This window comes from Branchiostoma lanceolatum, chromosome 2 (genome assembly GCF_035083965.1).
Source record: "Branchiostoma lanceolatum isolate klBraLanc5 chromosome 2, klBraLanc5.hap2, whole genome shotgun sequence".
NCBI lineage: Eukaryota > Metazoa > Chordata > Leptocardii > Amphioxiformes > Branchiostomatidae > Branchiostoma > Branchiostoma lanceolatum.
In genome coordinates this window covers 25,600,054-25,617,256 of record NC_089723.1, presented here as the reverse complement: position 1 = coordinate 25,617,256, position 17,203 = coordinate 25,600,054, and the positions used below count along the sequence as shown (strand labels likewise).

Genomic DNA, 17,203 nt, shown 5'->3' with positions numbered 1-17,203 from the left:
TTCTCCCTATTGTGTTGTCAAACACTTCAATTCTGTTGACTAAAAAGCGTTAGGCGGTGTTTGCGCCCATTTGGGTTCCAACAACATACGTGACTAGTTGTAGAAATATGATGTGGAAAATCAGTTTAACATTAACACCATATAGTGTCAAGATTTATTAAGCTGCATATAGCTATCAAGTCTTTCTTACACCTCAAACTGACTCCAGCTAGGCTAGTAGTATGATGTGTATAACAAGTTAACGTTAAACCGGTTGGCAAGTTCTGTTGCTGATTAAGTAACATAAGGGCTGTGCAAGACCCTCCATTTGTCAACATCATAAAGGTAACATTCTTTCCTTCAACCGGCAACTCCCAAAGCTCGCTGCCTGAGCCGAAAAGAAAGCTACGCTATCTTTTTTTTTTTTACCCTCGGGAATGCCCAGGGTCCGACTGATGTTACTTATTATAACTTTGGCAGTTTTAATGCACGCTTGATAAGCGCTTGTTGTTTTGTAATGAAGAAACTGAGTCCAGACCCCCACCTTAACCTATCTGTTCCCTTACTCCTTGTGTTTCCACTGGCTTTAAAGTCTGCCATACTACATCGATATCATTGTACTATTACATGTGCTTCGAATAGATAACTTTCTTGCACAACAATTGTACAAGGTACAAAGTATGTGTGATTTCTGCAGTCGATATTGATGTCTATGGCGCTTGAGTTATAATAATGGCCCCTTAGCAATATTTCTATTGTGATATGCATTTTTAATGAAGATCAACACACCGATTATGGTGAAATACCTATTTTTTTATTATCGTGCTTTCCTTTGCCATACATTGTGAAAGTATGTTAATCAACGGTAATGAGGCTTTGTTCGATTCTAACTTGTTTTAAGTGAACAAAGTGCATATGACATAATAACCGGGTATAGTTGCATAATCATGAAATTATCATTCTTCAAGGAAATTATAAGTCGCCTTCAACCTAGGAATTACAGGCTATGGAAAGACACATAATTTCCCCATCTTACTGTATGAATGGGTTAGAAGTTACCCTTAAATATACACCGTATCCCAATGTTGGTATTATATCATGAAGATATTCTTTAGCCAAGCTTTACCAAAAATATCATCTTTGACCTAACGTGTTATTGGTATCACTAGAATATATTGTTGATTGGTTTCCTGAGACTGCGATGCTAAGTACGTATTATAAATATACGTATTCCAAACACAGCAAAATTGTTGTCTTTTGAAATGCCGAAAAATAACGAATGCCTTACAACACCGCGTAAATAACTCACCATCGACAAAAAATAAACAGAAACAACGATATCACATCATCGTATGATCCCAAACACCATATGATTTGACCAAAATTAATGTTTTTTTGTTCGTCGACGATTTTCATTATTTTTTTACTAAGCAAGCAGATCAATACTTTGTGTTAAATACCACAGCCCACGATATATTTCAGTATCACTTTAAATCAATTAGAAATTGAGAAAAATTGTAGCCAACGTCAATTTAATAGCATCTCATCTCGTTCACTTTATCTAAGCTGCGCACAACTACTGGTAGATCTGTAGGTTCCAGTCTTGACGCTTGCCGGTTGCTCCACGCTTGTTCAAGACGAGTTTTCCGTCAACAAGGTCCAAGATCAGGTCCCCGAGGGCTGTCGTGATGATCTCATCAGAGTCGATCTGAAACAGGGAGTAAACGTCAGTTGTATCACTGTTAGGACAAAGGACCACTTTTACACTTCCCCCAAGTCATATCAATACATACAGTCCATTCCGCACCATTCAAATACTGTTCATTTGAAGATAGTCCGAAGCTGATATAGTAAAAGTTCAGTTGGTAAAACTACATACAAAATAATTCTCTACCGCCCACCTAAACACATCTATTCGTCCTTAGCAACGTATACATTATTAGTTTCTTCTTCTTTACTGGATTTAGTGAATTTATATATATATACAAGGACGTGTAGGGGTGGTTCAATGCAGCAAGGTCCTCCCCGGCCAGTTCAGCTTTGAACTGGGAGAGGGACCCCGCCTCCGCCACACTAGGCTCAAGTTCGTACCACTCTTTGATGGTGCGAGGGAAGAACGAGAGCCTGTAGTAGTTGTTCCTGCCCGCGATGGCCTGCAGGACTGTTCGTTTGAGGACTGACAATAGATGTTTGTTGACTTACATCCCACTTCTGTGCCTTTGATCCGGTACGACGAGACAGGACGACCTCGGAACCTATCTCGTTCCGCCCGCCCTTCACTTCCAGAGCGAGGCCGCTGGACGAGCTGATGATCACCTTATCCTCCAGGTTCCACAACTGGTTCTGACTGGATTGGAACGAACGATGTGTGTGTAAACAGAAGGATGAATGAATTAGAATAGCTAGTCGAGGTATCTTATTCCAAAGTAAAACAGTGTGCCAAATACTGTTGTGAAGGTTAGGCATACAGGAATAGAAGACAATATCTTATATTTTCAATTCAATCTATATAACTGGACATGGTTTTTTTAGAAATAACACGTTCTTTTTTGTTCATCCGAAACGTCTGTTATTTCTCAAAAACCTGTCCAGTTGTGTATAAATATGTACATGTAGATTGAATTGAAAATATTGTCTGCCAGATAGGAGACGATTACGGTATTGTTTGACACAGTCTTTGGGTATCATTTCACTACACCGCCAAACCTCCACTCTTATGCAACTCTTAACCAAGCTTCAGAATCCCTACAATGCCAAAACTATGCAGCAAAAGATCACGACATACCTGACAGTAGCAGCCTTCTGCTCCAAGTACAGCGATCCGCCGCGCTCGGTCAGACTGACTCCGCTCAGCATGTAGGTCATGAAGAACTTGTACTGGACTAAGATGGACATCAGGTCCTTCTTTGAGAAGTTCATACGGATGAACCCGCCTGACCTTCGTGGGGCTGTGAACGAGAAGGTGTAAAATCATGAAGTTAAACTAGTTTGTTTATTTGTTTATTTGAAAGATCTCCAACTTCGGAGTGACCGTACTTAATACATACTTCACTAATCTTCATAGTCGTACGGTTTGGTTAACCTTGGTATAGTTTGTTTCCAAAAACCAGTCTATATTTGCTGGTTTCAGTTCTTTTCTCTGGCGCCCTATAAAAAGCTTTCGTTTCAAGGAACTTAGATACTAGTACAAGTTAGTGGCTAACTCAACTTTGTTTCGGGCTACTCTTTGTATATTTTGTCTATAAGGTAAGATATGCATATGATATGCATATGATATGTAACCCATTTTTTTACAGAGCCACAACCTTCTTGTTCCATTGTGGGAGAAGAGTGTGCTAAAAGAATGGTACAGATGTCATGTATGAGTTGTGACATACCTGCCTTCACCTCCTCTACGGCCTTCACCTCCTCAACAACGGTCTGCTTAACCTCGGCAACCTCTTTGACGACGGTCTGGCTTCTGTAAAACAAAGTAACATGTGGATTTCCATTTTATGTGAAAAACTAATAGGTCAAATTCTGCCACCATATGGTGCGACTTTCACAAGCATGGTCCACAGGAAATAAGAACAGCTGTCAAGCGGGTATCTCACTGAAGCTGCGGCACATTGGCGACCTCGCTGCGGCCGAACTATTTGACAGAGACTTTCATCTATAAAAACGAATCCTTTTACGCTTTCTGTGTCTGTACGTTTTGCAGGATATTCACATTATAAAGTCAAGGGTAACAAAAATCCAATTTAGGACGCTGCGAGGCTGCCAACGAGCCGCACTCCAGTGAGATATCCGCTTTAGAGGACTCTGAGGTTTGACTTACGAGGCGCTGGCACGGAGCTCTGCGCGCTCACGGAAGCACAGGTCCCTCTCGGACGTGACGGCCTCCAGCGCCAGGCGCAGCTCGTTCCTCTCCCGGAGGTACATGTCGCGCTCCCGGGTCATGGCGTCTAGATCGCCGCGGAGGCTGAGCAGCTGCAGACACCAGGACAAATACACGTCGTTAGAAACCCAGGTAATTAAAAAATAGTCATGGACATGTTGACAGTATTCGAGACTGAGAGAATGCAACTTTCCTTGCCTGTGCAAACCGTAAACCGATCTTTAACAAATCAATTAGCAATGAGGATAAAGTTCCTTGAACAAATGTATGATATGTAGTTCAATCTAGTTCGTCCCAAACGACTTTTCCATAGTCTCTGATACAAACGTCGTTACAAGTAAACGAATCTGGAACTAGTACTAAAACAATTTTTCTGTGACAAGGTAAATGTGGTTGAATCTAGGTCGTTCAGGGCTAATTCTACCTGTCTCTGACGTGGTCACAAGCGTACATACCTGTGCCTCCAGAGTGCTGATCTGGCCCTTGAAGCGGCCCTCCAGCTCGGTGGTCTGGCTGACGGAGGTCGTGCTAACGCGCGTCTCCAGGCTGCTGATCATCTTGGTCTTCTCACTCAGCTCCCTCTGGTACCTGGTCATCGGGCACAGATGAGATAAATCAGTAACAAGCTTTTCTTGAGAAAAGTTTCATTGTTGCTCATGAAAGCGTAGTCGGGATGCTAACTATTTTAGATTCTAGAGCCAATATTAGTATATGATGCACTTGAAACTGCCCAATTGCAAGAAGACCACTCACCGATAGAATGAATCTATATGGACAGATGGTCACTATAGGGATGGTTCTTAATGTTTTATGGCAATGTAATTGGAAAATATACACGATACCACCAAACCATTGTCACATTGGTCAGATGGTCCTTATGTAGAGGTGCTCACTTGTACAGGTCTTATACAAGTTTTTGAAGGCATATTGTTACAGACCTGCTCTCCATCTCCTGCAACTGCCTCTCCAGGGCCAGCTTGGCGCGGTTGAGATCGTCATAGCCGGACGACTTGCCGTCTATCTGTCCCTGCAGCTCCTTCAGAGCCAGCTCCAGCTTCACGATCTGCTCGTTCTTCTTCCGCTCCAGATCGTGGATGAAGTCCTTCTTTCCTTGCAGCTCCTTCTCCATATCCTGCAGCTGCCTCTCCAGGGCCAGCTTGGCGCGGTTAAGGTCGTCATAGCCGGACGACTTGCCGTCTATCTGTCCGCGCAGATCCTTCAGAGCCAGCTCCAGCTTCACGATCTGCTCGTTCTTCTCCCGCTCCAGATCGTGGATGAAGTCCTCCTTTCCTCGCAGCTCCTTCTTGTGACGCTCCTCAGACTCACGGAGTGTCTTCTCCAGCATCATCTTAGCCTCCAGGAGAGACTACAGGAGTAACAGGGTAGACATTATTAAATCTGTCCACATATATGCACCCATGTATCCATCCACACTCTTTCACACTGCTTTTGTACGTCTAGGTGGATTATATGACTCATAGCATCATATATGATGCAAAAACATTTCTACACAAAAAGCAGGAAAACCTAAAGGTAAACTACGAAAGAGAATCAAACACCACTATGCAACTCTTACCAGGTCAGTGTTGAGCTGGTCTGGAATCCAGGATAACAAACACGTGGCAGTGGGTGCCAGCCGTTGCAAAACAGCATGCCAAGTCATAGTTAAACTATGACTTGGCATGCTGTTTTGCACAGTGAGTTATCATGGCGTACCTGGTATTCCTTGGCCTTGCCGGACAGTTCGAGGCGCAGGGCTGCCATCTCAGACTCCAGTCGGCTGATGATCTTGGTCTTCTCGTTGATCTCCATTGTCCACTTGGCATCAACATCACGCTTACCCTGCATAATGATTGTATGTTTCAGTAAGTAAAGTAGTCATGGACGCCAGTAAGTTCCGCTTGAGTCTCTTCGTCCTGTCATCCTTTCTATCAACTTTCGGTTAAAGCTTTAGCATATAGTTAGCAATATGGTTAGCATAAATCTCCAATTCAAACTTCTATCGATACAGCTTTAGAATGGATAACACTTACCGCCTCCAGGTCGCGTTTCAGCTGAGCAATCTGTGCTTTTAGGTCAGCAATCATGGAGTCTCTCTCGCGGATGATGGTCATCTTGCTGTCGATCTCGCCCTGTAGGGAGCCGATGCGACTCTCCAGTCCAGCAACCTGCTTCTCAAACACCGCCGAGGACTGGAATGAAGACTGCACGCTATGGATCTGGTGAGAAGGGATAATTGGTTAGCTGTTGTTGACCTTCAACGGTTGTTTTCATTTGCAGTACCTTTTGTGTACTGAATTCCTTCCATGTTTGTCTTTATGACCATGCGATTTTTAGGATACACCTCCATACATGCTAATTCATGTAATCATGTATACTAATTTGTTTGACCCGGAGAGAATTGTTTCGGGTGACTTTAAAGTCTATAATGATAACTTGCACAGTTGGGTCATGTAGAAACGATGCCAGTCGTTGCCTCCTGCTCGTTGGGTGAGAATATTCTCATACGAATGTTACGCTATGCTCACCTCGCCCCTGAGGTCCCGGATCTGCCCCTCCAGACCGTTGATGATGTCCACCTTGGCCTGGACCTCACGTTCCCGCCTGGCGTCCAGCTCCCGTAGGCGGTCCTGCAGGCTGGCGATCTCAGACCTGAGAACACGAGGTCAGGTCAATACGTTAAACATGTGTATACATTCAGGTCGTTCGTTCAGTCCTTTGTAATGCCTAGTGGCACATAGGGCAGCAAGTTTCCTTGCTGTTTCAGTAGCAGGGTATATTTCTAAAGGGAGGGGTTGCTAGCCCTTTATTGTGCTCGAGGCACCTCATCGAACGGGACGACCCCCATTGACATTGTACGTCCCTTCCGAAAGACGATACCTTCAGATACCAGAGGTTAAAGGTACAGGGCGACTTCTTACCAAAAAGCATCAGTAGTTCTTAACAAATCTGAGCCTCGGGCAAGATATATTTCTCTGAATCTTTTTGGGTTATGCAGATCCTAAGGCTTATTCCTCCACATTGTTCTCAAGTATATCGGCACTTCATTTTATACTTGACTGGGACAATATATGAAAGTAGCATGTATGTTGGACGTTACACTTGTACCTAGTGTGGAAATGTGCCTATCATTGCAAGAGCGTACAAATTACTGGGTAAGTGGGTTTACAAACAAATACTTTTTATAAAGATATCGCATGAATCTAAACCCCTTCATTCAGGCATATATAATTGAGACGTTTACGTAAGAACTGGTTACCTGTAGCCGTTGATCTCCGTGGTGTAGCCGGCGATCTGAGACTTGTAGCCGTCAATCTCGGTCTTGAACTCCAGAGAGGTGTTTGAGTTGCGCGACTCGATCTGCAGATTGGTGGAGTGACATGTGGAAAGTGTATGCATGAGCGGGATGGAATGTCATATGGAATGGAACGACAGGTGGCGTTCATGATCGATCAATTTCAACAGTGCAATTTACGGATGACATTTTAGAGCAGTTACACGACCTTTTATTGGATTGTGTTTATATTTTTGTTTACATGTTGTGCAAAATACAGTATTGCTTATGCCTTGTATACACATCATTACACCTCTTGAATCTTTTCCGTCCATCTATCCTCCTCTATCTCTTGCACGCCATTTAACTAGCGCAGACAAAGTGTTGAATTGAAATGGAATTGGAAATGTGATCATGGCAATGGCAATGACCATGGGAGGGAAAAGAAAAATTACCCACCTGGAGAATACAAACTTTTATGTCTGCATTACCAGGAAGGGCAGTTATGTAGTAAAACCAGCCGGGATATCATGTTACCGGCAAGTTAATCTATAAACATCCTGAATTCCGCAACAACTTATAACAAAGTAATAAAAAAGTATCTTGTTTTTGACAAACAAACTTTTTGTGAGGAAATTCCAAACTTGTCCCTGTAAACATGTAGAAGATAATAAGGTCCCTTATTCACTACCACATTCTATATACACAATCAACAACCGAAGTTTCGGTGACTGTCTGTTACCCTCCCCAGGGCAATACTGACTGGTACTATTCCATACTGCAGGCTAGGTGTCGCTGCTAACAATGCGGTCCCAAACGTAGGCAGGTGACAGACGGTCACCGAAACGTCGGCCGTTGATTGTATATAGATCCTGGTTGTGAAAAATAACCTTGTTATCCAGTGATTTTCCAACCTGATTAAATTATTCACGGTTGCCCCCGTATAGATTAAAGGTACCAACCAGCTTGAGCTGCTCCTGCAGGTTGGCGATGTCAGCCCTGTACCGGTCGATGTCAGCCTCCAGACGGGCGAGTTCAGACGCGTGCCGCTCCTGTACTTCTTCGATGCTCACAGTCTTCGCTGAAAACGAAAAAAGAAGTCGTTAGGGGCATTCATGATCTCAGTGAACGACAAATGCTTCGTTCTACTTTTTATAAACTCAGGCAAGAAACATGCGCAAACACGTACTTTGTGATGCTTCTTGGGCTGCAAATTCTATGGCCTGGTAGCGTGACTCCTCCACTTCCAGCAGCTCCCGGTAGGCGGCGATCTCTGTATCCAGCTTGAGCTTGAGGTTCATCAGGTCCTGGTACTCCCTCAGCTGAGCGGAAAGTCGGGCCCTGGGGATACAAGGGGACCAAGCCCAGCATGTTAGTGTTCGTCTCTTCAAGGAGGTTTATTTATTAAATTTGACCGTTGGGGCACGACAGAGAATCTGGCAACCAGCTGCAGTTTTCTCCACCTTTCTCGACTTTCTGTTTTCCGTTTCATATATTGTCATGCCTGTCCATTCTCTGATATCATCCTCCCATCTTTTCCGTTGTACGACTTCGATAATAGAGCTTTTTTGTTCAACTTGATCGTTGTATGGATGAGTCCATTGTTCCTTCCATGAGGAGTATGACACACATGTTATGGTATGTTTAACATCATGCACAATTATTAGATTGAAGTGTGAGAACCCACTTGATCTCGGAAATGCTCCCCTCCAAGTCCCTGATGGCGTCCTGCTTGGCGTTCAGGTCCCTCTCGTGACGCAGTTCCTGTTCGTGCAGCTGCTCGCGGATGGACTTCAGCTGCGGACACAGACGACAAGAACGTGAGGAAATTTCCATCAATGATTTGTTTTACTCTTCGTCTTCTTCTTTACTGCTTAGTTTCATATCTGAGATTATCAGCAGTTGCACATGGGTTAGATACAACACAAATGCCCGGTACAAATCAAACGAAGGAAAAATAAAGGAAAGGCGCTAAGGAACATAAACAGCTGAATTGTACACTCGCCAGAAGATTATGTTTTCGGTATCGCCATAGTGGAGTGGCTGTCGTCGCATGTGTGTATGATGTTACCAGCATAACTCGAGGAGCTGTGGATGCATTCTCATGATATTCGGTAGGTGGGTATACGTAGGTGTTGCGGTCAAGTTTGATCATGGACCTCCTGGCGGCTTACTACAGTACTACAATAGACAATGAATGTGTGTTTGTATGATCTTTGTATCGAAATCGCTAGGTGGCGTTTTTTGTCCATACGCATATGAATATTATGGCCACTTGTGGCTTCATAATGAAGTGCTTACCACGCAGACAATATCGCCGTTTATATGGATCCTGTAATGCTTACTTCAGATACCAATGTTCTGTCTAACGCTTCTTTCCTATCTCATTGATCTGGGTGTTACCCATATCCACATTCATCAAAGCAATAGCATTCATATGTGTGATAGCCCCCTTGGTGTTGTATATCTTCAAAATATACATTGTACAGGAAAGAGTGTCATTATAAACTGAACAAAGACATGCAATGTTTGCTACACATTCTTACATCAACTGGTCAAAGCCTTAATTTGTTAACAAAGTGTGAAATACAGGAAGTCTGCAAGAAAGTATGCAAGATTATTGGATTCTGTTTTAAATTTCATCACTCAGATGTCGGATCGAAAATTTTATGTACCTTTTTGTGGTTGACCAAATAAAGGCTAGGGTCGGCAGCTTTTGCTAACCGAAAGCACAACATTTTTTCCTAGGCCTTACCATGCCTTCGTAGCTGGCGATCTTCATCTCGGAGGCTGTAGCCTTCGACCTCCACTCGCTCAGGTCCCGCCTTAGGCCCTCGATCTTCAGCGTGTCGTCCTTCTGGATCTTAATCTGTGTGATGACAGATGTGTGTTTTTTTATTAATCAAGCAAACATAAATAAACAAATACAGACAAGATGACAACGCACGCAAGTTAAGACAGTGGATAAAAGCTCCGCCCTTGAACAAGAAAAGAGATAAACTAACAACCAACCAACTAACAGCATCTGTTTCATTTGACTAACAAGTGAATGTTGAGATTATCCACTGCAGTTCGAGGTACGATCGCTTGGCGTGCTAACCGGTTGGCCACCCTATGCTAACTAAAGATAGGGAAACCTGATATGACAACTAAGATGGTCTAATGCCAAGAAAAATCCCAGAAAAGGAATATGAACGGATCAGTGAAGCGTAAGAGGTTTATCTCACCTTTGTCTCGGCCCAGTCCTTAGCCTCTTGCTGGTGCCTGCGGATTGTCTGCTCGTACTCCCCCCTCAGGCTGTCAATCACCCCCTGCATCTCGTACGTGTGGTCCGACTCGATAACAGCCGGCACCACGGACATGCGCTGCCGCAGCTGCTCCTCCAGCTCAAGGATTTGCTGTTACACAGGAGGAAAGGGCAAAGTTGTAGATCGTGGAGCTAGTCTTACTGGTGATTTGCAAGAGTAAATGAAAATACTTAAAGTGTTTTATTCAACCGACTTCCGATTACCTTCTGTCATGACCTTCTTCAGGGAAATTCTGACTGGTACACTTTGTACTGCAGCTAAGGTGTCGCTGCTTACAAATTCCGTCCCAAAAGTAAAGTACTTACATATCTACAGGGATAGTTAATGCGGTGTTTACAGTGCATGTTCCTATTACGAGGGAAATGGCAAGGTTGTAGATCGTGCAATCTTACTGGCAGGTAATATAGAGATAACTTGATTGCACAACAATTGTACAAGGTACAAAATATGACATCTACTGATAAGAATGTTTTACGTTAAGACCACAATAGTACGATAATCTAGTATTTTTCTCAGGCGCAAAGAGAATTATCAAGTGCATGTGTACGTAGAGCTCATAACTTTGTATTTAAAAAAGTGCAACTGTAGATCTACTTGTGTGTTGCTGTAACATGCTGTAGAGACACCAAAGACACGCGTACCTGCTCGTGGTAGTCGTTCAGGAAGGCGATCTCTGTCTTCATGATCTCCAGCTTACTCTCCATGTCTACCTTCACCACAGTCGCGTCGTCACAATCCTGTTGGGAGAGCACAAATGTGAGGTGGCGATCTTTGATGTTTTGTTTCATTGTTTGATATCGTTCCTTACGTCTACGTCTGAGATATTTCATCAGCAGCTGAGATATTCAACTGTGAATTATTAAGGATTGCAAATTTGTTTGGGGCTAAAGGCGATCATCAAGCCTTTCCGTACCGCAAACATATAATCGCAGATTGAGTAGTTGTGAGCGAGGTGATATGGGGGTCTGAAACTGTATTGTGATTTACATGGCTTTACATGTTGAGGCCTCCTTAGGTAAATGCGCGATGAAATGAGGTATTTGACTACTTCGGGGAAGAAGAAGACTCGGGTCATTGCGGAGCGACCATGAATCACATTGTTTACGTTAGGGCCTAGGGGTAAAACATCACAACTAACTTGTAATTGTAAATCGGAGACTACGATGCAGTCCAACCGGCTTTTCTACATTACGTGCCACCAGCGTCGGCATGTCTTACAGGTGACTCTTAAGGCGTGTCTGAGTCGGAGACTGATCAAAGGCCCAAGCTAGGTACCACGTTGTCACATGGCTTTACTTAAGTACACTCTACGTTATTATCATATGTACGTCATTTCTAAAACGTACTACTTCATCATCAGCAACTCTATCGACACAAATGGAATCTTGATTTCGTGTGGTATATGTGGTGAACAACTGGCCGTTTATGATATATAAGATGTTTCGTGTTCGGTTTGTTTTGTTTTGTTTTGACACTGAGTGATGATCGGATGCACAGTAGAGTAGCCTTACCTTTCTCACAGCTGCCAACTCGACCTCCAAGTCATTGATAATCTGGTCAGCACTGTCCAACCTGCGGCACAAAACAGTAAACATTACAGAGAGAAGAAAGAGTCTAACATAAGTCTGTTACGAGTGATACGTGACTAGTGTTTCAATGCTCTGTCCTCTAAAACATCGAGAAGTACCGAAAGTTTGTCTACAGTCTCGTATGTTGTATGTAACTGTGCCATACGGTGTTATGAGAACGCTACAATATGCAGGATTCTTTTGATTTGAAGAAAACTGAAAAGTAATATGATAGCTTTAGGTCAAACTTCTTGCAATCTTGTCACTAGTGACCCCAAAATGTAGTATGCAGGGGCACAGTGCCAGTATTGGTGATGTTTGAATTGGGAGACGCCGTGACATCCGGAATGTAAATGACTGGACTAGACGTACAATTGAACAGCGGTTTAATGATACTCGTAATAAACAATCGTTGCTGTTTTTCACTTAGGTCAATCTCTTTACTTCTGGTGTGTCTGAATCCTGGATACACTTATTCAAACGGCTCATTTAAACTTTTTCCTTGGTTGTTTCTTTCTGTTCAAGTATTTTGTTCTAGTATTTGAGTAGGAGTAGGAATGGCAGGTTTGTAGTTTACACCTGTCTCCACATCGCGAGATTTATGCAGTAATGACGATGATAATTATCCCGTGTTGTAGCTGGGCCTGAGGCTGTGTCAAATTAGACGCACTCACTCATGACGAGTTTTGTAAACTTCGGAACCAGGTTTGACACTTTCTGAGATTTTCGTAAATGCCTGTCTATGTGCAACCGTATATCTGTCCCCAAACCCCCTCCCGTCAAAACTAAATTAATTCGTGTATCTCCCTGATATCATAGTTTTAGATTTCAGCAGGTGATTTTTCATGTAAACAATCATCTCTGTGACCATTGCTAAGCGTCGGAGGGGAGGTCGGACCAGTTTTCGTCAGTCCAGAGGGAACGAAGGAATGTGAGATCATCTGCCGTGATAACAGGTTTTCATCCTTCTCTTTTATAATACAGCTCTTTCTGTAAACTCGGCGTCCTTGCAATGTACACAGGTCTTTCGAAAATTACGAATTGTTTATTTTCTTACGCAAGACTGTGGAAAAATGTATGCTTTGTTGATATTCAACACAAAAACATGTTTATTTCCAAATAAGAAACTATTACATGTTGGTTGATTTTCCGGAGTGTTGTGCTATTCTGCTGATGTGTTCTAAGATAACATAACCTGTGCAACATGGATCTAACCATCCATGTCTCTAACCACCCATGGATCTAACCATCCATGGATCTAACAATCCGTAGATATAACCATCCATGGATCTAATCATCCATTGATTTAACTATCAATGGATTAATCACCCATTGATCTAACCATCCATGGATCTAGCCATCATGGATCTAAAATCATCTTACCATCCATGGATCTAACCATCATGGATCTAACTATCCGAGCTTTAATTTAAAACGTTGGCGAAGTCGGACAGGTGGGCGGCAGAGCCAAGCAGAATGTTTGGTTGCGAATGTGCGCCTCTCTTTCAAATGTCATAGGTTAAGACTAGTGTATCCTAGTCTGGCTATGCTCTGATTGTGTCACATTCCTTCTGAAAGTCGTAATAACATGCATTGTGTGGGATGCTTTGTCATTTACAACGCTAACACTAAACAAATAACTTAAGATTCAGTAGAGAGTTTGTAGACTGTGCTAGTATGTGCCCACGCATCTTATGGTTAGAGTCCGCTTCCGGAGTGTTTAAAAGTACTTCCCGAGCAGCTATAGCTAGAAACTTCAGCAATTAAAATGGACAGATAACCTGCACATTAAACTCCTTCCTCCTGATAACCCTGTACGAATCATGGCATTCGATCACATTTGCTTTTGTCTCTGGACGCAGTTCTTTGAAATATTTTGGTATAAGTCATTACTTGGTGAATCGGTTAACCAGCTGGTTACTGTTACAGTCCGTTGGTTAGGCAGCTGTTTAGTTTATTGGTTGGTAGGTTACAGGGGCGATAGACCGATTAAAGAAAACTTGAATAGTTGATTTTTTTAAATTAGGCTTTAGATGAAGTGTTGAAGTTATCAACGTCTGTTGGTAGGGTCTTGTCCTCAAATTAGTTAAAGTGTGTAGCTGCACACAGTGCACTCACTGCAAATGTTTCCAAAGAATGCTGGGAATGCTGAAAACCGGTTCTGATGGAATGTCCTGATGTGGGCGTTGTCGGCATTTGCGTGAAAATGTCACACAGTGCCCTCTGATTTAAAGACACTAACTTTGTGGAAATCACCAGACGTTTTGCTCTAACTGTACCATATTGTAACTTCTCTGTGGTTGAAACGAAAGATATACATACAAGCACTTATGAGATTTTCCCACGATTGTCAAGATGAAAGAAGTGAAGACAATGATAAAACTCAATTACTTCAAAACTAAGATTCCGTGCAAAGATTTTAAAAGTATTCCTTACATTTTACAGAATAACCAACTTAGAATAGTGCTTTACGTTCGTAAACAGTCGCATCTGCTATACATATGGTACTTTAACCAAGCAATTAGACAAAACACTAATCAGTACCTAATGCAACAAAATCCCTGGAGGATTTAATTATGCTGAGGTGACGACATTCTTTGCTACATTATGTAAACTCTTGCATTTAAGTAGCATTTCAATGTTGGACGCCTTAATAAAGTTTATTTTGTCGTGCCATACACCTTCCTACAGACATCTCCTGTGCACTTGTGTGTATCTAACTGTAACTGGTGTATGAAGACGATGATGATTTGACTGCGTGGTACGCTTTCTGTGACACGCCTATTTTGCCTAACCGACATTTTGGTCCTCACCTGGTCCACTTTTGCACATTTTCTTTCCAATACTTCGTACAACTGACTTTGTCAAACTGTCCCAGTGTAGAAACATTCGTTCAAAAAGCACTGCACATGCAAAGCAGGCTTGTCCACGAAACTTGGTCATCTCTTCCGTACAGTGTTGTCTGTATCTTGCCTCCATTGCCACGCCCATTATGTCCTTTTGTCCCAGTAGTGTGTTATCCACTTATTTTTCCTGCTCATTTAATTCACTATGATCCACCCAAAATTATTGAAAAGTGAAAACTAAAAGTCACTATTTTTGTAATAGATGTTTTCTTTTCTATCAACCATGTCAATCTGTGTAGTACTACTATGTATGTCTTAACATCTACTAACATAATTTCACCAGGGTACATAATTCCGCCTCCCTAAAAATATACTCGTACCTCGAAACAGATCTCCAACCCAACGTCCAACAGCAAAATGCACTCCTTTATATCTATACTGTGCATACGGGGGGTGCTGCACTAGAGATCTCTCAAACCCACTGTTTTTCAAAGTGGCGGATGTATGTAACCTGGCGGATGAATGTTAATGCAGGTTACCTGTTGTTCAGCTGTCCGATCTCGGTCTCGTACCCCTCGATCCGGACCTCCATGCGGGTCCTCTCGTGGTTGGCGGCCTCCAGCTCCTGACGGAGGGCCTGCATCTCCCGCTCCCATATCTCCGGCAACCCCGACTTCACCTCAACCCCGCTCGACTAGTCACATCGTGAGAAAATACAGCAAGGTTATATAAAGGCTATGCTTATACACTATAGACCAAGGAGATCGAGAAATTGTGCGCTGTTTGTGTATGCTCAAAACAGAAGATATGTATCAACATTTTGTTGTTTCCAGAGTCAATCCACACAAACATGTATGTCTATGTAAGGGCTCCTGACGAACTGAGTTTTCTTTTACTGTACATGTATAATTCTTGTAAAGGCACTTGGAGAGACATTAGATTTGTTGGAATTCAGACTATGATGCGTCGGGCTGGGGGTTACACGTCTGCCCGTGGGCGTATCATTTTTCAGAGCCTGTCAAGTTTTTGTCCGTTGAGTGAGACAGTGTACACCGTAAATATTCTAACAAGCAACAAAACATAATGATCGGTTTACGTGATGTTCTACCTATCTGTTAATTCATGGTTTTTCCGAAGGAAGCTTTTTGGGCAACGCCCACGAGTTCTAAACCACCTGCTACCTGTTTGGCCCCGGGGATTTACTCTCATGCAGAGATACGGTCAGTGGTTACAGTGCATCTGGATTTAAAAACGCTATATTTCATGTCTCCTGCGTTACACGGTAGTTCCACCTTACTTCAACACATAGTACGTGTAATGAAGAAAAGTTGAGGAGATAGTTGGAGTTGTTTTTGCGGACGGATTGACTATGTGAAGGCTCTGTGTCAACATATGTTCCCCCATCGAGAATCAGAGTACTCTCACTGGTTTGCGTTACATGTAGGTGTGTGTTTCTTTACTTTCTACAGAGTTGTGTATACAAAAGCAGTCACCTGTTCCAGCATGGCTTTGAGCTGCATGTTTTGGTCCTCCAGTTGGCGGACCTTGCCGAGGAAGCCCACCAGGCGGTTGTTCAGACTGCTCAGCTGCTGCTTCTCGTCCACACGAAGGTTCTTGGATTCCGCCAGAGAACCCAGGGAGCTCTGGAGGTCTTCGACATTGACGTTGCTTGCGAAGAAGCTGCTGGTGCGAACGCCTGCTCCTCCGTTGGCCCCGGCCGCGGCGTTGACACCGCCGGCGCTCTTCATGGTGGTGACCTGAGCCGAGGACGACCTGCCTCCCCCCACCGGCACCAGCGCGCCCGACCCGCTGCCGATCCCCCAGCTACGGCGGGACGACCCGGAGCCCGCGCCGCGCCTAGTGCTAGACTGTGTGTAGAAGGTTGGCATTCTCGGCTGGGAAAACTACAACACTTGTAAGGAGAAGAAATGTAGAGACACTTGCCGCCGCTTACTAGCACGGACGAGAGCAGGTACAAGGTGTGCAGAGCAACTCAAAGTGTGGCGTGGGAGACAACACCTTTACCCTGACTTGAGCCCAGAGCCTTTAATTTTTACGCACCAATAGAAATCTCCGTCACACTGACTAATAGCATGTTCTTTCCATTGGGCTCTCTGGTTGGCTTAGAGTTGGCGACTTGACAAGACTAAGGAGTTAATAGATAGGAAGGACACTAACACATGATTTCCTCTAAGCCCCGCCCCATCCCCTCCTGAAATTCCATGTTGTCTGTCAGGAGATCATTCTGTGATTGGAAGAGGACACGTTCTTCCAGTCTGACCACATACATGCGAAAATGGCTAATGCAATTATGCCATTTTATTTATAATGGAGTCAATGGAAAATGGTTT

At 43.4% G+C, this 17,203-nt stretch overlaps 1 protein-coding gene across 1 annotated transcript; it reads right to left on the bottom strand.

The window, feature by feature from the left end:
- Positions 1 to 1,394: 1,394 nt before the first annotated feature.
- Positions 1,395 to 16,859, bottom strand: LOC136428197 (neurofilament medium polypeptide-like). Its single transcript, XM_066417537.1, has 20 exons — positions 16,346 to 16,859; positions 15,392 to 15,546; positions 11,950 to 12,010; positions 11,080 to 11,175; positions 10,358 to 10,528; positions 9,886 to 9,999; positions 8,818 to 8,927; positions 8,320 to 8,471; positions 8,093 to 8,211; positions 7,116 to 7,216; positions 6,385 to 6,508; positions 5,890 to 6,075; positions 5,573 to 5,698; positions 4,795 to 5,222; positions 4,312 to 4,444; positions 3,797 to 3,948; positions 3,357 to 3,439; positions 2,765 to 2,927; positions 2,182 to 2,326; positions 1,395 to 1,687 (listed from the first exon to the last, which is right to left on the bottom strand). The coding sequence occupies exons 1-20, from the start codon at positions 16,739 to 16,741 to the stop codon at positions 1,556 to 1,558; spliced, it is 3,147 nt and encodes a 1,048-aa protein (XP_066273634.1). The 5' UTR covers positions 16,742 to 16,859; the 3' UTR covers positions 1,395 to 1,555.
- Between the last annotated feature and the right edge of the window lie 344 nt (positions 16,860 to 17,203).

Bases quoted from the DNA above. Each gene is read 5' to 3' on its own strand.
- LOC136428197 (XM_066417537.1), bottom strand. From the start codon at position 16,741: ATGCCAACCTTCTACACACAGTCTAGCACTAGGCGCGGCGCGGGCTCC. The intron at 6,076-6,384 runs GTGAGCATAGCG...CCTTCTCACCAG, and splicing joins TCCGGGACCTCAGGGGCGAG to ATCCATAGCGTGCAGTCTTC. The intron at 5,223-5,572 runs GTACGCCATGAT...TTACTCCTGTAG, and splicing joins GCAAGGCCAAGGAATACCAG to TCTCTCCTGGAGGCTAAGAT.